Here is a 26,129-nt window from a genome sequence, read left to right on the forward strand (position 1 = left end):
GATAATTAAAGGGTTAAAAGATAAATTTTGACAATACTTGAGATAAATGAGAAAGCTGAATTTTAGCACATTTTACATATTGATGTATGTGCGTATTTTGGGGTCCTAAGAACATGGTTGATAAAAATAAAGAAGTTGAAATGACTTCAAGAAAAAAAGAGAAAGAAAGAACCAAGAAAAAATTATTTTCTAGTACTCTTGAAATGACAATTAGTATTATGTTTAGGATGATTGTGAAACAGGTGGATATAAGGAAAAATAGAAATTACTTAACTTCAAAATTTAAACCTACTATCCAAAAATATCATACTTTGACATAAGCCACGTTAACACTTGAAAAGACATAAAAAAAGTGTGTATTCAAATAACTATTGTGTGTTGATCGAGAGATTACCATATTATTTCACTCGAGCGAAAATATGAGAAAGAGAGTACATCTGAAAGTTGGATGAATTCTTTGGACTTGCATTCATTGAAGCAAAGAACATAAGTGACAAAGAAGGTGTGGTGATAATTTGTTGGGTAAGCATGTTATTTTACTATTTTATTTTATTTATTTTTTATTTTTTATTGTTTTTATTTTATTTTTTGTTATCTAGTTGTTTTAAATTTGTTTAGTGCTATTGAGGTATTTTTCTTTATGTTTGTGTATGTCAGGTAAAGGATCTAGCAGACTTCTTTTTAGTTCAAGAAATATATGATGGAGCTTGATTTTCAACTTTCTTTGTTAGCATAAATTGAATTTTTATCAAAGCAATTGGATGTCTCAACTCTAACTCAAGCAAATGATCATTAAGTTAGGGTATTACGAAGTGATTTCAGTTGTGAAGGTCATGTCAATGGTCATTGTGTACCCGAGGGATATGTTGAGGAGGCGCATTATGCTGAAATTTTTAAGAACTAAATCCTTACTCCAACACCTATAATTTATGGTGAAAAGGTCATCCAAATTTAAAATGAAGTTATAATAAATGTCAAAATTTTAATCAATAAGATCATCGAGATCCACCACCAATGAAACCATCTCTTCTAGAAAAGACTGTAAATCAATTTATGAAGATGACTCAAAAAACTTCGACACTATAAGCAAGAATCAAAAAGCATCCGTGAAGAATCTTGAAACTCAAATTGGAAAGTTATCTAAATAATTGGCACCTCAATCAAGTGGATATTTTAATAGGGATAAATTGGATAATCCAAGGAATGATGAAATTGAGAGAGAAGTCAAAGAGGAATGAGAAGTAGTTGATGAATGAGGAGTTAAAAAATAACAAAAAGAAAAATGCATGTCATCAGATGAAAAAATTGAATCAACAATAGAAGAATTTGAGGTGTTAAAAGATATGGAAAAAGAGAAAGAATGTTAAGTAATTATGATTTAGTTTTAGATTCAACCATTTGTCTAGATATAGATATCCATCAAGAAAATATTCAATAAAGTAATATCTCTAAAACAATATTTTAGCAACAAGGCACATGAAAGAAAAGAAATTGATAAAGTATTTGATGTCACTTATGCCTTGTTCGTTAATATCAAACTAAAGAGGATATGGAAGAAACATCATCAAATCCTCAAGTTCATGAGATTCCCATCAAATAAAAGAAATAAAAAATATGATGTGTTATTCGTGTCATATATGTCACTCTAACGGAGGATCAAATGGTCAAACTAATGACCATAAAAAAAATGTTGAGTGAGAGGGAACCCATAGATTTATGTGATTTAATTTTCCCTTTTATTTTTCTTTCCTTTTTGAGTATTGGTGCTATTATGTGGAATTAATGAACTGCTTTTCTCTTTAAAAAATTTTTCAATTTAAGAGCATGATACCTACATAAATGATTACTACAAGTGAAAAGAAAAATATTTCAGGAAATGTCACGAGGACGCTCACTTTTGTGGAAGTTATAAATGTGGATTGAAAAACAAAGAGGATGAAAGATATCTAACTAATGTATACTAAAATTCCAGAGACTCAAAAAAGTAAGATTTGAACCCAAATATTTTACTTTTACTTTTTCCTTGTTATTGAGAGTATCCATGCAATATCTTATTTTTTAGAACTTATAACTTTTTTGAGTTGTTGATTGGTCTCATTTGTTCTACACACGACACACTTGCTTGCTTAAACTCTGAGACTTTTCTAGTCAACCTTTAATTTAATTCATCTATTGTTAAATCCTTTAAATCTCAGCTCTTTCTTTTGATGACATTTATTATAGGACAATTGACTTGAAAGATTAATATTTCTAACTTCTTTAGAGTTAGGTAGAAATTTTAATTTTCCATGTTAATGCAAATGATTAAGTGTGGGGTTGCTCTTGGAACTAGCAACAATTTAAGTTAGGATTGGGGTACTAGAGAACATGGCTGATAAAAATAAACAAGTTGAAATGACTTCAAAAAAAAGAGCCAAGAAAACGTTATTCTCTAGTACTCTTTAATTGGTACTTGATATTATGTTTAGGATGATTGTGAAACAAGTGGAATAAGAAAAAATAGCAAGTACTTAACTCCAAATTTTAAGCCTAATATCTTAAGATATCACACTTTGATATAAGCCATGTTATAATCAGAAAAGACATAAAAAATGTATTCAAATTTCAATTTAAATGAGACCCTCGTTTGCTTCCCCATTTGACACGCTTCACATAGATGGTCTTTTGTGAACTTTATTTTTGGTAGACCGATTAATAAATCTTTTGAGGTTACTTTTTTTAGTAAATCAAAGTTGATGTGAGCTAGACGTCTATGCCATAACCAAGAGTTTTCACTCATGGTAGCAAGACACTTAGTTCCAACCAGGGATACATCATCTAAGTTAAGCATATAGGTATTATTAATCCTCAAGCCTTTAAACACGCAATCCTTATTCTCATTATGTTGAAATAAGCAACAAGTGTTTGTAAAAGTAACTTTAAATCCCTTGTCACAAAGTTGACTAATGTTAAGAAGTTTATGTTTAAGACCATCAACTAGCATAACATTGGAGATAGTAGTAGATGAGGAATTATCTACAATACATTTTTCAAGGATAAATCCCTTGTTGTTATCTCCATAAGTGACGAACCTTTTTTTATTTGGCATAAAGTCAATGAATAGATATATGTCACCGTCATATGTCTTGAGCATCCACTATCAAGATACCACATCTTTTATCTAGAGTCAAGACATTCAACCTGTAAAATTAAACAAGGGAAAGAGGTATCCAATTTTCATTGGATCCTTGGAAGTGAATGAAATCAAGGTTGCATTTGGGAAACCATTGAGAAGCTCCTTTAGGAACAAAAACTTTCCTAAATGTACATTTTTCAATAGTATGACCCTTCTTGCAATAATGATGACAAGATAGGTTATGATGAGATGTGATTTTTCCATTTGAATCCTTTTTGAAATTTCTATGCTTTTTGTGTGAAAGGTTCAAATACATTTCAAACTTAGATGGATCAATAGTAAATGTAATATTTGGTTGTGACGCATTGTATAATTTGACTCGAAGAACACTTATTTCTTCTTGCCAATCATGACAAGATTCACAATCAAATCTAGAAGATTTTTCATCCTCAATCTTGTCCTTTTGAATATCTAGCATAAATAGCTTAATTTCTTCCATTTTATTTTCCTATTCTAATACCTTAGCTTCTAATTATAAAAATATCTTTTCATGTGAATCTAACTTCTTAAAAGCATTCAATGCTTCTCGATGAAGATTATCAAAAGCATTTTGTAATTGAGAATAAGATAAATCACTAGTAAGATCAAGTTTAGAAGGACTTACATTTTTCTTCTTTCTTCCATTTTCCATAAGACAAATTCAGGATGATTCTACCCTTAAAGTAGAGATTTCATCGCTTGAGGAATCACTTGCACTCTCACAAGCAAAATAGGCTCTTCTAGACTTGCTAGATTTCTTGTGACGCCCTTTCTCTTTCTCTTTATTAATCATTGGACATTCCGGTCTATAGTGACCAACTTCACGATAATTATAACAAGAGCTTATAAATTTACCTTTCCTAATCTGATCATATTTTGAGGACTTGGATTGCTTTCTAAATTTGGCTAAGTTCCTTTCAGAGTGCTTGACTATATTCCTTCTTATATACGTTTGGTATTTCTTAACAAATAATCCAAAATCATCGTCATCGGAATTCTTGTCATCCCTTTCTTCACAATGAATTTGCTCCTTCTTTAAGGACTTTAAGCTTGAATTCTTTAGATAAATAGACTTCCTTATTTCCTCCTTGTCTTTACCTTTCTTATTCTTCATCTTCTTTTCATACTATTTTTCGGGGTTTTCCAAGCAAGTGATTTCTTGCTCATATTCTTCCGATTTGCCAAAAAAAGTAGTGAGATCAAGTACTTATCATTCTCCTCTTTGATTGCGGTGACCTTGTGTTGTCATTCCCTATTAAGACATCTTAAAACCTTATTAGTATAAATATCATTAGAAATAGGCTTACCTAGAGCATTCAACCGGTTAATAAGATGTGTGAATCTTTTTTGCATGTCGGCAATGGTTTCACCATGCTTCATACGAAAGAGATTTCAAACTCTTTATTTAATATGTTAACCCTATTCAACCGGTTAATAAGATGTGTCCCACATAGCTTTGGCGATTTCACAATGCGAAACACGATAATACTCATTAACATGTAATGCGAATATGAGAATATTTTGTGCCTTCCAATCATGTGACCACAACTTCCTATCATTATCCTTTTGTTGACCTTATGGTTTTGGTACGATGACGCATTCACTATTGGTCATTGTAATTTCGTTAGGGCCATTGATGATGGCGTCCCATACACCCTTATCAACGAAGTTAATATAGATACACATACAAGCTTTCCAATAGCCATAATTTTCATCAGTAAAAATAGGTACTCTATCACACACCCCTTTAGGTTCGGTAGCCATTATGTAATAAGCAAATATTAAGCATGGAATAAAATGGAGCTCATGATACCACTTATTAGACGATAGGCCTAGATCTATAGGGGGTGAATAGATCACAAGTTAAAAATTGAACCAAAATTTGGTTTGAAAAAGTTTATGGCACGGAAGAAAGTTTCAAGTTACCCGAATCAAAAATCGTCTAACCGAACCTACTATCGAAAAGCTTGGATATGCGTAGAGGTGTCAATGAAACGATAATAATTCACAAGTCAATCAACAACAACTAATCACAACTAGTTGAATGCAATACAATAGGAAAATGTCTATCTCGATTAAAATACACATAAAAATTAAGTCAAACAATTTATCAAACACTTAGTGTGTGAGCAATAATGTTTGGAATTCTATGTGGTTTTTGTTGTTCTAGAAATCCAATCACAACCAAATGGTTTGTGATCTACATAACAATAAAAATTCCAAAATGTATTCAAAATTATGGTCCAAACAATATTGATCAAATTATCAATTCAATCAACAATTTGCAAAATAAAAAACAAAAGAGAGATAAAGAGAGTACACAAGGATTTTTTTAGGAAGTTCCCCAATCGATCTCGCTATGGGTATGTATGCCCTTAATTCAAATTCGAATTGAGATATTATAATAAATATTACTTTGCAAAATGTGTTTATAAAAGAGATGACGAAATCGAACTCTACAAACCCTAAGTTTGATGTTGACTTTACCACCTCCAAAACCCTTTATCAAAGATTGATCAAGTATTCAATAATTCCGCATTAATTCATTTGTTCTTGCTACTTCCTTTCCAGGAACCCCTTGTCCCAAGGCTTTCACCTAGTTGAATTAATCCCAAGCACAAACATATTGAAACCCAAGATTTGCCAACACGGTCCATCGTCTCACGCTACTCCCTTGCAAGGCACCCCTTGTCCCAAGGCTTTCACTTGATCAGATCTGAATTGCACAATCTTGTCCAAAACCTTCAAACCCTAATAGATCTTAAAGGAAAACCCCAACTCGGTTTTCTAATTTGAGTCCTTCAAAGTTCTCAACCCAATATTCTCGGTACAACAAACATAATTGGACATTATCAATCCTAATCTAGATGGCACTCAATCAAAAAATGATTATGTGTAGTTTGATTATGTGTATGCATAGATGGAGTTGAAGATTATGAGAATGCTTTAAGATTCTGGATTCATGTAGGCTTTACTCACTCTAGAAACCTTTTTTTAAATGATGCATTTATGAAGTATTTATATGTATGAGTGATTGAAGGCAAAAAGGAATGCAAAGGACTTGGAAAAATTATGAACTTTTAAAAAATTCCTCGAGTACGTCGACCTATGAAAGTCATGTGTAGACCTGTTCAACGCATAGGTCGACCTGTATAACGAAATGTGTCGACCTATGAAGTCACGCGCTCCCTATGTGTAGACCTGAAGAGGTGGCACATGAAACAGAAGCTATATGCTTTAATACAGTAGCATGGATGTCGGCCTATAGCCAAGAAAATTCTTCTATAGGTCGACCTGTAGACGTATGTGTCGACCTGTAGGTCGACCTATAACAGTATGTGTCGACCTGTAATGCTATTTTTCACAAAAAATGATTTATCATGCATGTTTGATGCATGAGACCTTTTCCAAGTTGTTTTAGAATGCTTTTATGCTTCCCGGTGCTAAGATGCACATAGAGAATCAGGGGAAACTGCCCAATATACATTAACGCTAAAGTATCCTAGTTTTGACGTTATACAGAACACATCTAACGGAAGTTGCACTCACACCATTCAATGAGAGTTTCACGAACAACTTCCTCTTCTTGAGTAGTATCGTCTTCCATAGTGCATTTGATATTTCTATTTTTCTGACTTGTTGTCGGTTAAAAATATGGAATATTGTATCATATGATGGTCTCTAAATCCAAATTTACTATAGGAGTTATAGAGGTGTATTTAGTAGTGCTAGGCACACCCTTTATGTTGGGCATCAGTTAAAAGTTGGTCTAGTTTTGTGTGATGGTCTACTAATAGAAAGATGAGGTTCCAAATTGACAGACTTGGTCTTGGAGCATGGGTACCCTCTTCATGTTGTCTGACGCGCGTCTGGGGTGGTTACACTTTTATCAAATTGTCATATCTTGGAATTGTGTCAAGTTGATTGGGTCACTAGTTTTACTTTCAGGGCTTATTCTCACTACTATAAATAACACATGTCATGTTGGACATTGTAGCGGTAAATTCATGACCATCAAGCTATGGATAAGCTTAACGTCAATAAAACCAGAGTCGCCACCGCGCTTTTATTGTTTCCAAATGAAAAGGGAAAAGTACGAACAAAACCCAAAGATAATAAGTTTTCAAATCAAAACTAATAAAATGCCATAGATTACAGGTAAGGGGGTTGGTTACATAGAGGGAAGGTGTTAGTACCCAAATTGTCCTAGGTACTCCTAGGGAGCCCTTTTTTATGTGTGTATGTGTTTTTGGTATAAAAGATGTTTAAGAAAAATAGAGTGTGGGTATGAGAAAAGAATTCATTGATTATATTTTTGTGTTTGACAAGACCTTCGGTCTTGTGCCTACGTACCAACATAAAAATGAGGGATCAAAACCTCGTAGTTCGTGGTAAAAATTTCAAAGTTGGTGAATTGTTTTTAATCAAAAGTTTAATAAGAAAGGCACAAAGGCCAAAAATTTGAATGAAGTTGTTAGTTATTTTTTGTATTTTGAAATTTAAGTCAATATGATTAAGTTTATTTACAAATTTGATTTAAGAAAGAGTTTGAAAATTCATTGGCATAAGGCCAAAGTTTCTAACCATTGAAACAATGTCTAAGTTTAAAATCACAAGCAAAGAAAGTTTTTGAAAAGGGGAGATATTTTGAAATTTAAGAAGTGGGAGGAGATGTAGAGGATATCCTAAGCACAAATTTAAAAGTTAAGAGTTGAAGATATCTGACCAATGAGATGATATCCAACAGACAAGAATAGCATATAGAAAATCCATTTTCCCTTTGGACTTTGAATCAAACAATCATCAATAAAATAAATAGCAATATCCATACATCATAAAGATTAAAGCATCAAATAAAGATAGCCACGCCCAAGCAAGCAATTGCCATAGTTAACAGTCTTCTTTATCTTCCCATGTATCAGATGAATTATTCCTTGATCAACTCAGAGCAAAGCATCAGACACAAGATCAAAATAACAGTTAAGCACAAAGACGGAGTAGCAGATGAATTCAAGCAAGATCCAAGCCTTGCATCAGATGAAATCTTAGCTCATAATGAATAGGTCTTAAAATGTTGGCATTGGCCAAGTCCTTTTGCATAGGGAATGTTGCCTAATCCTAAGTCCAAAAGCTCAGATCAAGATCAATAGTCCACCATAAGTTCTTTTAGGGTATTTGTTATTATTAGGTATTTTAAGGTCCTAAGACCACAAACAAAATAAAAACACACAAACAATATATACAATCACAAGATATGGCTCAAATGAGCAAAGTGAAAATGACATAAACATAAACAAGTTAAATGAAATGTAAATGGAAAATGAATGATAAATGACTAAAATTTAAATTGCGTAAAGTAAATGACTTAAAAGTAAAGCAATATTAACAAGAATTAGTCAAATGTTAGTAAAGGTTAGTCAAGTGTTAAGGGTGATTTTCAATTGTTTAAGTCATTCTTTGGAGAACACTCAACCCCTCATTCACAAGTGTAGATCCTTGAACCAAGAAATCTTCCATGAGAAGGGCTCCAAATTGGATAATTCATAAATATGCCACTAGCTCCCATGAAAGGAGAAAAGGTTAAGGCTCCAAACAATGCCATGAAGAAGGGGAGACTTACAATCCCACTTACTAGAATGATATGTCTTGAGGGTTAAATTTACCTCTATGTTAAGCAATCGTAATTGGACTTATGTAGAAGTCACAACTATCTAAGGTCGGGCAATAAAAATTTAGGTGTTAATGCATGTTAGAGATTTGGTATGAAGAACCAAACTCCTAAATATACCACACACTAAAAGAAAAGATCAAAAGGGAGGGACCTATCTCAGTCATACTTGTATTGGTTCATCTGAAACAAGGTCATTGATAAACCAATTAGCCTTTAGACATCAGAGATTGCATTGGTCAAATGAGGGAATGGGAAAGAATATGGATGAAGATGAAGAGGGAGGGGAAGATAGAAACACAAATTGGTCATGGGACTAATTTCATCAAATTAAAACCATTCATTCATTTTGGGAGATGAAATGTACATTTCATCAATCCCCTAAATCCAATGGTTTTAATCCAACAAAAGTCAAATCAACCTTGACCAAGGCCCAAACAAATAGTCAAACATCACAAGACCATAAAAATGGCTCAACATAATTTTTACACATTTAACCAATTAAAAATCAATTTAAAAATGAATTAAAATACATTTTAATTTGGTCAAAACCTAAAATCTCTTCAAAACACCAAATAAATGGTCATGAGATTTATCCGAGGTCAAACAAAGTCAAAGGACCTTAGACAAAAAATTTAATGATTTTTGAAAAGTCGTAAGTATTTTTAAACAATTAAAAATATGCACAAAAACATTTAATTCATGAAAAATATCACAATTATTCCAAAAAATAAGTTTAATTTAGAAAATGGAAGAGAAAAAGATTTAAATATTTTTGGTGAAAATCCCGTATTTTTTGGATTAAAAATGAAATTAATATGAATTAAACAAAATAAAATGATTAAACATAAAATTAGAAATTAAAATCAAAATAGAAAAAACAAGGGGCATCAGATCTCCCTCATTAATTGAGGTGGCAGATGTGATGGCCACGCGCGCGCTCCACATGGTGGACTTCAGTCAATGCAATGTAAGTGTGGTATTCAAAAGCAATGGTCCAGATTATAACATCCAATCATGATCAGATGGCCAGGAGGTGTTCCAACACACCACTGGAGCTAGGGCTCCGGTCATCTTCTCTGGTGACCTCCATCGGACTGGTCCAACTTTATTTCAATGGAAAATGAAAAACAAGGACACTATTTCAAAGAGAGAATGCTCAGGATCACGAATTTGGCCTTAATTTTCTCTAATTCCAAGTATATAAAAAGATACAGGGATTTGAATTTTGAGGGTCATGAACTGAGTTGCTTCGATTTGACCTCAAAGTAACTCAATCTTGTTGCCTACATTGGTAGAACTTCAGCCAACCAAAAATCACAAAGAATAATGAAGAATTGAGAGAGAATTGAAGAGATGAAAATTCTAGAAAATCACCTTCGAGTGGGCTTCGAACTTGCTTGATCTTGCTTCCAATTGGCATGGGCTTGACTTCAGAAGCTTATAGGAGTTGAATAGAGGCAAGGAAAAGCTTGGACTCTTGGAGTTTCAATCTCAAAACAGAAGAAGATTTAAAGCTCGATTTTCAAATGGAAACCTTCAAGATTATCCTTTAATGGTGAGGGTTTGGATTGCAGGTTCAAAGCTTGGGCATGAGGTCCTTAATTCTGAGCCATGAGAGTCTTATTTATTGGCTATGCATTTCATTTTCACACACTTCCAAATTTTACCAAAATTAGCAATCTTCTTGCATGCTTGCATGGGCGTGTGATAGGACCATCAAATGATGATATCATGTCCAAAATCACCAATGTGCAATGCTGAAATCATGTCATGTACTCATGCAATGGAGATTGAAAAGTGAATGTGAAATCCATCCAAATGATCCTTTGAAAAGGATTCATGCGTAAGTCCTTCATTTCTTGTCCAAATGAGATGATCTTAGACTTTTTGAAAAGGAGAGATCAAGGGGAACAACTTTAATGTTGAACAATTTTACATTTGAAGCTTGGATCATGATGAATTTTGAGGTGGAAGTTTGGAAAATCAAACATATTTGAAAATTTTCTAAGTACCAAGTCAAATGTTCACTTCTTCCACCTTGAATAACTTTTGCTATGGGCTTAAAATGGAAAAGGTTCCTTCATCAATGTTGTAGCTATTTAAAACCTCTTAAATTTGATCATAAGTTTAATCTTATTTGGATCTGGCATGAAGGAGTTATGCATTTAGAAGTTGAGGAAAATCACTTGTTCAATGGTAATGGCCCAAAATGACCTATAATATTTTCTCTTGGCACATGCATTTGCAAGTTGAATTTGAACTTCTTCAAAGAATAAAAGTTGGATAGGACATCTTTAATTTGATCATGAAACTTTAATGTATTTCATATCATAAAAATTTAGCAAGTTATGGTCTTTGGAAGTTGACCTCCTAACTAGGGTTTAGACAAAATGACCTGTAATCTTTCACCATAAAAAATGACTTTCCAAGAAAAACTAGCTCTTGACTTAAACATGAAATTTGTTTGGAATGTCATAAGGAGTAAAGTTTCTCTTGGAATCATTTTCATATGACAAAACGTGTAGGATATAGGGTCTAGGGAACCCCAGTTTTGACCAGTTGACTTTCTCTAGTCAACCACCATGAACCAACTTGCAAACTTGAAGTTCTCTTGATCTTTGAGACTCATGGAGGATCATATATGTATAAGATGATGTAATATGAAGTATCTCTTGAAATATTTGATCAAAATATTGAAGAAACTTGCTGAGGAAGTCACACAAGATACCCAGATGAATTAGGGCTTCCAAGGCCACCAAGCTTCAATTTCTTGATGAATTCTTGATCAAAATGATAAATGAAGATAATGATGATCCATATATGATGTCTAGAGTCAATGTGAACCATCTCTTGATTGGTATCCTTGCATTAAGGGTCTCAAACCCTAAATATGAGCTTGATGGAGCATGGGTGACCACACACACTACCTACAAAAGAAGTAAACTATACATTGACATATTTTTGGTATTTTGGTTAGTAAATAATGAAAAATAAAGTATGATACAATGAAATGTGTTTGGTAATCTCTCCCAATTCAAACCCAATGAATGAGGGGTAAGGAGGATGCCAAGGTGTGATCCCAAAGCTAATTCATATGATAAGATAGCATGAGGGATCTTAGGGTCAAAATTAGGGTCTTACAAACACGAAATGGATTTCACCTCGGTTACAATGTCGAGGTAACTGATAACGTGAAACTATACCCTTTATTTTACTCGATTTGCATGTATTTTAGTATAATTTTGTGTATGTTTTATTGTATTATAGCGGTGTTGGTGCCCTGTTTCAGGTACTTGTCGTTGCAAGACTCACGTGTGAGAAAGAAGTAAAGAAAAGAGAAGAAATGAAGAAAAAGGGAAGAAAGGAAGAAAAATGCTGAAAATGCAAGTTTTGGGCTTGTGGCGTTCGCCACGATCCCTTGCCACGTCACTTCATACTTTTAGTAGCATGGTGTTTGCCATGGCCCTGTGGCGTTCGCCACAGACACGCAGTGATGTTTCTCAACAACTGCACAGAACATGGTCAAAAACTCATCATATTTTCCCTCCACCACTTCCACACGAATTTAGGGAAGTTTAACCCCTATTTCACCAGTATAAAAAGGCAAAATCAAAAGGAAAAAATATCCAAGTTTATATCGTGTAATTTTGATTCTTAGTTTTAAGCAGAAACACTCTAAAAAGTTATAGTTCTTCCACATCGGGAGGCTATTGCATATTTGTTCTTAAATTTACGAGTTGCTTGGATCAATCGTGTCAACATCATTGTATTTTCCAGTTGTTATTAATACTCGAAGAACTCTCCGGAGTTTAATTCAATTATTGTTATTCATTAGGTTTCTTTTGATTGCTTAATTCTTTACTTTTCGCTTTAATTTGTAATTCTGAATTTTGATTATGTTTATGTTTAATAATTATATCTGTATGATTAAGTTTAAAATCATGTATGGCTAAACCTTTCGACATCGGTATGTAAGGATCGTCGTTCCAACGGAATTCAGTAATAATTAATGATAATTTTTATGAGTTATTTTTCCGGCTCTAGTTTCCAATTCTATTTTAAAAAGGTTTTTACAAGAGTGAAAAGTCAATAAGGTTATAAATCAACAGAGCGAGAGTTTGAGATTTTAACTGGATATTGGTTTCTAGGCATTAATCCTAAACACAACGAGAGCGCTTTAGGATTAATTAGGATTTATCAATTTCCAAAAATTACTTTTATTTCATATGGGTGAGCAAGAGAAAAACATTTTGGCTTAAGAGTGTAGCCCGAGCCAATAACACGAGAGTGTGAGGTAAAGTCTTTTAATTTGATATTTTCTACTGAAAAGTGATTTACCTTATTTTAATGTTAATTGTTTACCGAATCCTCGAAAATGATGTAATTTACATATTGATGCCTCTTTATCGAATACCTTCATTTTATTATTATTTCCAGTTCAATTCTATTTCCCGTTTCCCTAAATCTAATCTAAAAAAGAAAACAATCATTAGTCTTAACTTTACATAGTAACTTTAGATAACGATAGTTTGGTTTTTGGTCCTTTGAGTTCAATATCTTTTTAAAATTACGTGATACGACTATGCACTTGCAGTTAGCAATTTTGATAGACATACTAAGTTGGCGATCAGTAATGAAGAGTGACATGAAAAAGTGAGAAGTTTCCTCATACCATATGGAAGAATTCTTTCTGAACTTTTCTCTCAATTATGGATAGTTAAAACAGTAAAAAGAGCGGGATTAACTGTTGAAGTTGAATGGAGTCAGAAGTTTGAATATGTGAAATAGTTCTCTGATTATCAATGAAAATTTTCCTTTCATTTTTAATCATATTATTGCGTAATCTTTTTTATTGATAACAAGGATTTTGAGTTTTTCTAATTAACTTAGAAAAAATGTAGAAAAAAAATTAGCAAAGAAAAAATGGAACCTAGGAAGGCGTCAAGTGAGAAATACTAATTAAACCATTGAAAAAAAAAACATAAAAATGAAGTAACCGAGATTCGAAGCTTCCCTAATATTTATATTTCCTCGATTTTTACAAAAGACCAAGGTAATAGGTTATACTAAAAATAAAATAGCGCTCCTTATAGATATATTCCCTCGGTTTTATGGATAACCGAGGTAAAAGGTTGTTAGCATGAAGCTACCAAAAACTATACTCTCAGTTTTTAGCATTTCGAGGTGAAAGTTTCGTATAAAAAGTGTTATTTGTAGTAGCGTCCTCTTAAGGAAACATCAATCCCCTTGATTTCAATCAAGTTCACTCTCTCTTCCACAGTATTTGACTTTTGATCTTCAGTGAGAATATCCCGTAGCATAGTCTAAGAGACTTAAATGCACTTTCATCCGATAACTTGACCGACGATAATGTGGAAGCGTCAATAACAAAGGATTCCATGTGAAAACTTCTCAACTATTCAAAAATTGTTGTTATTAATATAGTTATTCAAAAATTATTTTGTTAAACCTAAGTTGAATAAAAATATGACTAATGAATTAAACTATTTAAATAGTGAATTAATTACATATTATAAATAATTTAGTTGATTAAATTTAAGTTAACGGTATATGATTTAATTAGTTTGTTTTTACCATTTTTTACAATTTTGTTAAAATTAAAAAAATCATTTTTAACATCATTTAAAATAATTTTAGTAAAATGTGTTTTTTCCAAAAAAAAACTATACAATTTTCGGAAAATTTAAAAAATAAATAATTTTTTCCTAAAAGAAAATTACAAATTTTTTTAGAAAATATAAAAAATATATTTTTTCTGAAAATTAAAAAAAAAAGATTGATTTTTTTATTGGAAATAAAAAAAAAATCAAAATTATTGTGTTTTAAAAAAATTCTTCTGAAAAAGAAAAAAGTCTTCAAAGAAAATTTAATTTTTTTTTAATTAATTTATAATTATAAACAAATTTATGAATATATAATGGTTCTGAATTAGTTTTAAATTAAATTTAAGTTACATGTTCTAATAAAGTGTTTATTAAAATTGAGAAATGGTTTGACTTACTACAATTCATAAACCATAACCACCTAACCCTAGTTGAAACTAGGGCTGGACAGGGAACCGAAAACCGGCCCAAACCGTATCAACCGAAACAAAAATACTAAATTTGGTCGATTTACACGGTTTAACGGTTCTGCGGACCCAAAAAGCGTTTCGTCTGGGCTCAAATGGGCGGGTCCGGTTCAAGAAATTGAAACCGCAGGTAACCCTACCCCCCATATAAGTTCATATGCAAATCTGTTTTTATCATTAGGTTACTTTCATTCACCTCAACACATAAAAATAATATGTTATCTCTCTTCATCCACCTTCACCTCCCTTCATCTAAAAACCCTAGCCACCGCTCCTCACCACCTCCACCACGAACACAACGACCAACACTCCCACCAAATTCATTGTCACTGATCACTACCACTACTTATCATCCCACATTTTTTGGTCACTCACCCTCAACAAAACACAAATCCAACATATCTCTCACAAACCAAAAAAGAAATCATTCATCATCTTGACAATCTATTATTCATGGATTGTTTCTAGTTATTTGTAAGGTTAGCATCTATTTTTGTTTTGGAGTTATAAAATTTCAGCTTTTCTTATATAGGGTTTCAAACATGGTTATTGTGTTTTGATTTTTCTGATTTTAATTTTGTTTCCTGATTTGTTTCTTGATTTTTCTGAAATTTGTTGAAGGTCTTCAACCAACTTCTAGATGCTGCATAGAGTAGGTCATTTGTGGGGTTTGATTCCTTATAATATTTAATTTATTTATACTGGATTTGGATTTTTTATTGTTTAAATGCAAAAATAAATATGTCAGGGTTACTGATTAGGTGGTGTTGAATTCAAATCCTATGTTAGTTTAGATGAGATCATGATGCTGATGTTTTTCTCTTTCAAGCAGAAACAAGAAGAATCGTGGGTCATGCCAACTTCTAGAAATTGCTCTGGTATGAATTTCTTTATCTCAATTTATTTGCTCATTCTAGGAAACTGGTCGGTAGTTAAATCATGTGTTGGTTGTTAAATTGTACTGGTTCAATATCTAAAAGAGATTTAAGTTATGTGGGTAGGAATTTTTCAAATATTGATATTTATATACTATGTGATGTAAAACTATGTAGTATGTTTTCCACACATGCACTTATTTTATTGAATTGAAATGTATGACAAGAAAGATGTTATGTATCAAGCTTAAGTAAACAATCTCTTGAAAAAACAAGACCATTTTGTGAAGACTATGATTTGCATAGTTATGAGGAATGTCAAACTGATATGAAGTGTGTATCATGGAAATCACCTTGTCTTTTTGTCTACATAACTAAGCAATTAATGTGATTTTAAGCATTATCTCTAGAAACTAATTTCTGAATAATTTAATTGATTATTCTCAATTAACATAATTGCATTATTTTATTTTTTCAGATTGATCTAGAAAAGTCATTAATGCAAAGTTGATGAAGATCAACTATTATATAAATTTGATCTAGGTGGAATGAGAAACACTTATAATTCAAGGACCAAAACATTCAACGGGTATTCCGAGTCCTATCATCCAAACACCAATAATTTGCAATTGTTTGATGCCATACTTTCAAATTTTCTCTTGTTACTCATGTATTTTGAGTTTTTGTAAATGATACAGTGATTGTAATTTATTCATTACTTTTTACTCTCTGTGGAATTAGCATAGCAGCATTGATTGTTATTTTGGATTGAAGATCTTGATAATTTGGATTTATTTTGAATCTAAGTTATAGTAATTTGTAGCTCAAAATATGTATTATCAAAATGTATTATTGGGCTCAAAATAATATCAGCCCAATAAACCAACTAAACCGATTGCGTTAACCCACAACTCGTTCTAACCCAACCCATCCAAACCGATTATGAAATTGGACGGAAATGGGCTTATATAACTCAACAGCGGGTTGGGGAAAATTTTACTTCATACCCCTACGTTTAGCCTCATACCCCTACATTTTTTTAAAAATACCAATTTTACCCTTAACTGGTTTTAACCAATTTACCATTCACTTGATACTTCCGAAAATTACACATTCCACCCTCGCACCGGAACTCTTGGGAAAAGACTTCTGGTATATATTTTTCCAACCGGAAGACTAAACAAAAGACATCCGGAACACACTAATTAGTAAACCGGAAGACTTCAACAAAGAGTTCCGGTTCTTTAATAAAAAAGAAACGTTCCAGAACACTTATTAAAAGAGTTTTGGTAAATAAAGTGACACATACCGGAACTCTTTGAAGAAGTCTTTCGGTATTGTTTTTATGTATTCCGGAACTCTTCTTTGAAGACTTTCGGGATTTGCAAAAATTTTTTTGGATTTTTTTTTAAAAAATTTTATTGTGCAGGAATGGAAAATCTTCCCCAAATATGTGTAGATGCTTCTAATGCGTTTCTAACGACTGAAAGATTTGGTACACGAGAAGAGGTGATCAGATGAATTAAAGAGGTTGGAATCGATAATAAAGTAACTGTTATTATCACTCGTTCAGATACTGAAACAGGCAAGAGAGGGAGAAGTAACAAATTAATATTTGGTTGTGATAAAGGTGGGAAACACAAGAATACTGATAGTGGAACCCAAAGTGCGTCCAAGAAATGTGGATGCCCATTTAAAGTCAGGTCGACTCCGGCGAAAGATAGGTCTGGTTGGAAGATTGATGTAAAATATGGGTTACATAATCATGGTTTACCTGATAGATTAGAAGGTTATTCCTTTATTGGTAGGTTGACCACAGATGAGAAGCAACATGTCGCTGATTTGACAAAGAGACATGTACCACCTAGACACATATTGCTTTGCTTGCAAGACCGAGATCCTGAGAATGTCACTCAGATTACGCAAGTATACAAGCATAAGAGTGTGATACAAAAAGAGATAAGAGGTCCTAGAAGTGAGATACAGCATTTGTTTAAGCTTATTGAGGATGCAGGCTATGTGTATTGGAGTAGAAAAAAGGATGACTCGAAAGTTGTGAGAGATATATTTTGGGCCCATCATGATTCAGTTAAGTTGTTGAATATTTTTCCTATTGTGTTAGTTATGGATAGCACCTACAAGGCAAACAAATATAGACAACCTTTGTTTGAAATTGTTGGCATGACATCAATCAAGTTGACTTTTGCTGTTGCATTTGCGTATATGGAGTCTGAGCAGACAGAGAATTTTTGCTGGGTATTGGAGAAACTAAAAGAATTGTTTGTGAAGAAAGATTTGTGTCCACAAGTGATTTTGACAGATAGAGATCTTTCTTTGATGAAAGAAATTGAAATTGTGTTTCCCAGGTCGATTAATTTGCTATGTATATTTCACATTAACAAAAACGTTGGTGCAAAATGAAAATAACATGTGGTGAATGACCTGCAAAAGACGATAGACACATTATGGATGGAAGTTGTTTGGGCTAGTGATGAGGTTGAGTATGGTCAACGGTTGCATTAACTTGAGCAAGCATGTGTTGATTATAGTGGATTTATTAATTATGTGAAAGACACGTGGTTGACTCCACATAGACATAGATTTATTGGAGCATGGATTAATCGAGTGCTACATTTGGGTAACACAACGACTAATCGGTACGTGTTATAATTTTTTATGTTATTTTTATATGTGATATTTTTTCTATGTATTTTTTTATGTGTTATTTTCAATATTTTTAGGGTTGAATATGCTCATTGGAAGTTAAAGCAGATGTTAGGAAACAGTATAGGTGACATGGTCAAATGTTGGGAAGCTATGAAGAACAACTTGAGGTTATAACTGGGAAACATTAGAGCTTCTTTTCAAAAGAGTTTTTACGAAGTTGAGCACGCGCACATAAGTTCATTTTATGGTTATTTGCGTGGTTCCATGTCTCGAGCTGCTTTGAGACGTATTGCTGAAGAGTTATTGAGAGTTGATTATGTTGGAACTAACAGGCAAATATGTGGTTGTACTCTTAGAACATCTTATGGGTTACCTTGTGCTTGTGAGTTAGGAAGATACGCACTATGTGGTATATCGATACCCATAGATATTGTTCATGTTCATTGGAGGAAACTAACTATGGAAGTTGAGTTAGAGGTAGGTTCAGATGATGGACCAGAGGTGGATATGACTTGTGCAATAGATGAATTGTGGAAAGGATTTAGGTCATTAGATGTTATTGGGAAAATGGCATTCAAGAGTAGGGTATGTGAACTAGCATACCCAACAATGACTCTATTGTGTCCACCACCCGAGAAATTAAAAACCAAAGGTGGAGTGAAGAAGAAAGGGAAAAAACCAGCAGAATATGATGTTTATAGGGACCCTTCATATCATGAGTATGTTGATAAGGCATCTCAATCTTCACAAAGGCAATCTCAACCATCACAGACTTCGAAGAAGTTAAAATTATCAAAGAAGCAACCACAATTCACTCTTCAATTTCCTAATCATATTAGGTCATACATTGAAGATATAGTTAATGTTGAATCAAATGGTAATTGTGGATTTAGAGTCATTGCATCATTGCATGGATATGGTGAGGATGGTTGGTCAATGGTTCGCAGAGAGTTGGGGTTGGAAATAATAGACAAGGATAGGTCAACTTTATATGACAAGTTATTTTCTAATCGGTTGTCAGAAGTGAGAGAATATTTGATGATAGAATCCTTTGGTTCACAGCCACCTGAAAAATGATTTACTCTACCAGATATGGGTTACTTGATAACGAATCGCTATAATGTTTTACTTGTCTGTTTAGGCAATCCGTGCATGACTTTCTTTACTTGATAACGGTGAATCAATGTAGATACACGAGCCCAATTAGGATCAGATGGTCCTGCGTCATAAACAGGAACTTGTACCTCTCTTGGATCATCACGATGGGGAGGGACCAAACGTGGATGCGAAACACAATAATACCACTCCAAATAACCATCTTCTATATCAGATGGAGTGGTGGCCAGGGTAGTTGGACGGATCACAGCGATAACGCTCTGATGGTAACCAATCCAATCAACATCAATATCAGCCGCCATCATACAATCAAGAGGTGGGGATGGAACATACTGCTCGTACCCGAACTGACGTAAACATCGGTCAGGAAAGTATGGAACATTTGTGTCACCCCACTTCAAACACCCCTTGTAAAGACATAACTCATCAAACTGACATCATGCTATATGATCCTCAAATGGATGCCATATGACGTCGGCAGGTGTCAGCTCCTCCAAAATAGGTCGTAAATCATCAACCTTCAGGACTCCTTGCCTATAAGACCATCTCATCGCTTGAGGAAGACCACAATTACCAGCTGGTTTCCAATTCTCTCCTCTTTTTCCAACAGTTGGAAAGTACTCGTGAATCCAACACTGTTACAAAATAAAAACATAATAAACAAAATAAATTTAGTTAACATACTTTATAAAATGAATTCAACACTTAATAAACAAAATTAAATTATATACCTGTAGGAGAGTAGGATATCCACCGAACTGTTTGCAACTGAACATGGACGCATCTCCAAGGTATCTGTATAGGGTAAGCAGTGCAGCTGCTCCCCAACTATATCCCGAACATATATCTAAGTCCGTAAACAGTAGGTGTGGAACCCACCAACATCAACAAATATGCTCAGGTCGTATATGCCCATCTAGAAGCAGCTCTATGATGTACGAATAAATCGTATAACCACTCTAATTTATAATACGAACCCCTACAACTACGAACATGTGATTGTGCCTCACCCTGTGACACTCCTAAGTGGTCATCAATAAGTTCAACAGCAACCTCTTCCGTGACATCCTGAGGACTCCAGAAGACACCTCTGATGGACAAGTGAAGCAGACATGAGACGCCATCCAAAGTAATGCTCATTTCACCAAACGACATGTGAAATGAAGATGTCTCTAGATGCCATCTTTCCACAAATGCAGATACCAGATTTGTGTCTATCTTGTTCATACTAGTTCTCTGAAGTGAAGATAAATCAGATCTAGATACCTAACTTTCCACCTGTTGTGGAAGAGCTAGTGGAACCCTCGACGTCAGCTTTAGTCCGTGTCCAGCAACCTTTAACTCTTTCTTCGGACCTCTTTTCTAAAAACAATTAAAACATATATTAGAAAACACAATATAAAATATTCAAATATTATTCATTTTCAAATATATCCCGTTTATTTACCTCACCAAACCATAAATGACGAGCAACATGATGCTCGTACTTCACCAAAAGAGATGTATCGTACGACCCTCCTAGATATCCAGCCGGCTCTGCTGCAAATGAAGATGCGCCTCGGCCTAAACTACGGTCTGGAATCCTACCATCTGCACCTCGTCTTCGAACCACTACAAAAAATATTATAACAAAATAATTAAAAATAAAAAAAATAAAAAAATAAATAAAAAATAAATAAAAAATAAAAAAATAAACGCACCGGAACACTTCTTAGAAGAGTTCTGGTGTGAAAAAAAATAAGGTTGACTACCGGAACACTTCTTAAAAGAGTTTCGGTATTGTTCATTCAAACCGGAAGTCTTTAAGAGTTCTGGTACATACACTTACAAACCGAAAGACTTTCTTAAAGAGTTCCGGTTCAATGCCCCAAAAATGCAGCGAACCGGAAGTCTTTGAAGAAGTGTTCCGGTATACATTTTGTGAACCGGAAGATTTACTCTCAGTGTTCCGGTTTACAATGTCAAAAAATGCCAAAAATTCTCTTCCGGGAGTCTTCAAGCGCAAATGAAAAAAAAATCTATTTCTGAAAAATATACCCTATTTATATGAGGGTATTTTGGTCAAAAAATTTATTTAGGGATATTGGTACAATTATAAGGGTACGAGATAAAGTTTTTCATGTTGGAATGGGCAAGGTTTTTGGGCCCGAAACCACTCAACCCGGCCCGTTGTCCAGCCCTAATTGAAACAATGGAAGGGCTCCAAGGCTCTCATAACATAACAAATTATTGTCGTGGGTACGACGTGGCTAAATTTCTGATTGTGATATTGTTGATAACATTATACGTAAGTATTCAAAAGTTGTAACAATTGAATGGAGCTAATGGTTGTGGCTCTAATCAAAAGTTAAAGGAATTAATACACGTGACTACTTATATTATTATTTATTAAAAATTGTATGTTTGTTCTATGAACTGCTTCTATTGTTTGTAATGTGATTTTTCTCTGTATTTTGTGTTGGAATACCTATGTTCTCCTTTAGGATAATATTCATTTTGATTAAGTAAACAGGTTGTTAAATTAGAAGAGAATATAGAGTAGAGAGATAAACACCAACTGGGCACAAATATTTATATATTTTCATGTACCCAAAACATAAAACACAAACTAAGTCAAGCTCTAAAGCACTTGAGAGCAAAGACTATCAAATCAAATACTACACTTGAGAAAACATCACCAAACATTAAAAGAAGAAAACAGAAAAGAGCAAGTTTTATGATTCAGCTAGAAAATTCCAACTATGATTCTATCCCCTGCTTCACTTGTACTCAAGGATCATGTTGTTTTCTGGAGCCAATCCAACACAAGCTCTCATGATGTTTTCCAGCATCGCTCGCTGCTTGGACAATGCATTCACCACTGGTGTACCTGGTGGAACCTGCAAACAAAACATAATAACATAACATTATAATAAATGAATTTGTCTCTTGAAACTGGGTTTCAGTGTATATATGTATGTACTCAAACATTGAATCAGATGATTGAACTCACCAGAGGAGCCTTGGTCAGATAACTGAGGATGGTAGCAACAGGGTGGAATGTGTGAAACTTGTTCTGCAAGAACCACAAAATAGTTAATCTCAGAAATAATACATAGACTAGTACAATCAATGAATGAAATTGATTAGCATTGCATACAGACCTCAGCTTCAGATTTGAACTGAATTCTAGTACTAAGCTCAGCAAGAAGAACCAAGTCCAAGATAATAGGGGCAGCCAAGAGGGAATCCTCACATGTGTTGTGCAACACAATAGTGTTCTTTCCACCCATGAATATTTCCGAAGTATACTCGTCCATGGCTCTCTTGCTGTCTCCGACGTATGGCACATACTGCAAAATCACCAAAGTAAAGACAATAAACGACCTGAAAAAGTAACAATATATAGAATCATAGAAAGAACTGTGAAACAAAAATTTTACCTTAATGACTACAACATGGTCAGGATGTTCACCAGGCGCATAGAGGATAGCGTTGCTGTTGACCATATCGTCAACAACGTTGCTCTTGGAGATTTCCTTGGAGCGGAAGGTTTGTGGTGCTGAGAGGTTCATACCATCATTGTTTCCAAGATGATTGTAACTCACTATCGACGTTGGCTGCAATTGTCAACAAGAAACTTAAAATTTGTTTCCATGTTGCCATAGTTAGATCAGCATAAAAGGAAATAAACACATGATATATGGCAATCATATAAAGAATAATGTACCGTACCTTGATACCAGCTCCAACAAGGAAATCAACCAAAACAGATTTCATTTTGGTCTGACCACTCTTGAAGTCATCGCCACCAATCAAGGTGTTGTTCTTGATGGCAAGATCAATAAGCCCTGATGAGAACACAAGCACAGTTAACAACTATGAATAAAAATAATCACGTAAAAGATTCAGGGGGAAATATAAACAAACAACAAACCTGGAACAAAAGTGTTCTGAGGGCTTCCATTGATGAAAGGAACATTTTCCATAACACAAGCAATGCCAAACAGGGTGGAAGGAGAAATCTCAGACTCATTTCTGTCCACTGCAGCAAAAAGGTTCTCTGTGGTGTCATTGAGTCCCACAACTAAATTACTGTACCTCTCTGTGTTGGCAGTCCAGAGAACAACAACCCTGTCTACTTTGTTTGCTTCCTTAAATTCCCTGAGTTCATGTCAACATAGTCGCAGAGTCAGCAAATTTCAAGCTAGCTTGGGTAAAGTACATAAACATAAACCGAAAAGCATGTAGATTGAAGTAAGACATACCGAATGTCTTTGATGATTTGGTTAATTTGTTCTCTCTTTGTACCCTTAATAACATTATTTGCACGTTCACCTTGATTGGCAGCAATGAAATCCGGGTCATAGATGCCGGGGAGTGGAACCATGGATTCCATATAAGGCCTCAATTGCTTTTGCAAATCAATGTCGAAAACCCTGGCCCTAGCCATGGCATCAGCAAGGTTCATGTTACTGATATCCCATCCACCAAAAACAATGTCATCAGGGTTGACCTGCATATAGTTTTTAACAAAAATAAGTTCAAGTTTATCATACTTAATTCAAACCATCTTGCACTCTAGTTTTATATTTTAAATAAGAATGTCACATATCAAAAGCTTCAATTATAGTATGCTTCGACTGATAATAACGTACTAAACAAAGTAATATATAGGAAATAACACTAAATTCATCATTTGGTTACGTCACCAAAACAAGACTGTTTGAAATAGAAATACCATGAGAGTTACTTAATTTACAGCCGTTTAATTACAGCTTATTTTAGTGGAATCTGAACATAATCTAAAAATCACTTCAAATGAAAAGTTGATCTGAGAAATCTCTTTAAAAATCATTTTTGATAAGAGCTTTTTGTAAAAGTGATTTTCATTATAAAAAACAAACACAACAATTCTGTTTTTCTTTAAAATCTTTAAAAATTAATCTCAAAATTATTGAATATCAAAATCACTTTCTTAATAATCCATAACAAATAGGCCATTATATATGAGATGAGATCATTCTTTCCATTTCAATTGTAGTACTATTTAAACAATAAAACAACATAATTAACTAATTTCATTTCAATCATCACATATCAAAACTAAACCGTCCAATTAAGCCAATAAATTAAAACAAAGAATTTTTTTTTACCATTGGTAACAAGCTCTTGAAGGGAGCATGAATTTCCTCTCCTTGGAAAGATCCAACACGAATAGCTGAAGCTTGAGTGAGAGAACCAAAGTAATTCGCTTGTTGAATATTATCTTTCGTTGCCCATGAAATACCCCTAAAATTCATAGTCATAATCACAATCACAATCATAATCATAATCAAAAAAACAAAAACAAATCAAAGAGTTAAGAAACTAACTCTCGATTAGCAATAACACCACCGGTAAGGGTTGAACCGTTGTTTCCACCCCATCCCACAAGCATTACCCTAACAAATCAACCAATAAAAAATCAGAAAAATGAAAAAATGAATCAAATTACGAAAAATGAAAGATAATTAAGAAACTAACCCCAATTTAGGAACATGAGTTTCGGTTTTAAATTCATATTTCACAGTTTTAGGTTTAACAATCCATTGATAAGTGCCATTTCTGTTTTCATGAACAAGTTCAGTGGTTTCGTAGTTATACACAGATTGAATCTCAGTTTCTGTGTACTTCACATTCGGACTCTCAACCTTGAAATTCTCTATAAACATTTTTTCCAAGCAACTTAACTAATTAACAAAATGGAAATGAAGAGAAAAAGATTAAAGAGATTTAGAGAAGAAAAAAGAAAAGAAAAAAAAAACAGATTCTTCTTTCCCTTTCTCTGTGAAACTCTACAAAAGTGTGAAAGGTTTTGTTAATGGTTGATCGGTGCTCATGAATGGAAGTGAAGATGCTTCTATATATAGAAAACGAACATGCAACTGTGCTCATCACGTGGCTTATAGTGAGTGGGCCAGAGATTTATAATATCATTTTATTGTTATTGGTTATTTATGATTATGAAATTTAAAATAAATAAATAAAAAGTACAATGTTTTACTATTTTTAAAGGGTATTTGTTTCAAATTTAATAATTATATTTATTCCGTTCTGGAATTAGAAATGGTTGAAGTAGGTGGTGTGTAATTTTGAACTGATGGTGTTGATTTTTGATAAGGTGACACATGGTGAACTTGTAAGGTTAACACTTCAACGTCAAAGTTAGTTCAAGATTTATGATGATTGTAGTGAAAAGTGGAGATCAGAAAAGTGTAGATTGCATTTCGTGTGATGTGACTTTTATATCTTTGATCAAGTAGAGTGGATTTGCATTGATTTGAGCCTTAATTATTTGGGTCTTTGGCAGACCCAAAACATTTGCCCCCAAGGCTTGTTGGATGCTTAGGGAGTCTGGGAAGTCCTTTAACGGTTGTGGCCGGCCTCCAGGGATGTTGCTCAATTCGAACTAGAAATGAAACGTCTGGACTCAGTTGAAAAAGTAATGGGAAACAGATGCATTAAATGCATTCTATCGTGGAAACATTTTGCTCTTCGCTCCTAGCTCGTAACCACATGAGTACAGACTAGGGG

The 26,129-nt window shown here is 33.7% G+C and overlaps 1 protein-coding gene across 1 annotated transcript; it reads right to left on the reverse strand.

Annotated features, from left to right (window-relative positions):
- Window positions 1–22,121: 22,121 nt before the first annotated feature.
- LOC127082876 (inositol-3-phosphate synthase) lies at window positions 22,122–25,488 on the reverse strand. The gene is made up of 10 exons (XM_051023103.1): window positions 25,080–25,488; window positions 24,929–24,997; window positions 24,710–24,845; window positions 23,822–24,069; window positions 23,491–23,717; window positions 23,289–23,404; window positions 22,997–23,173; window positions 22,718–22,906; window positions 22,567–22,629; window positions 22,122–22,453 (listed from the first exon to the last, which is right to left on the reverse strand). The coding sequence occupies exons 1-10, from the start codon at window positions 25,265–25,267 to the stop codon at window positions 22,334–22,336; spliced, it is 1,533 nt and encodes a 510-aa protein (XP_050879060.1). The 5' UTR covers window positions 25,268–25,488; the 3' UTR covers window positions 22,122–22,333.
- Window positions 25,489–26,129: the final 641 nt, after the last annotated feature.

Source organism: Lathyrus oleraceus, chromosome 5 (genome assembly GCF_024323335.1).
Source record: "Lathyrus oleraceus cultivar Zhongwan6 chromosome 5, CAAS_Psat_ZW6_1.0, whole genome shotgun sequence".
In the NCBI taxonomy this organism is placed as follows: Eukaryota; Viridiplantae; Streptophyta; class Magnoliopsida; order Fabales; family Fabaceae; genus Lathyrus; species Lathyrus oleraceus.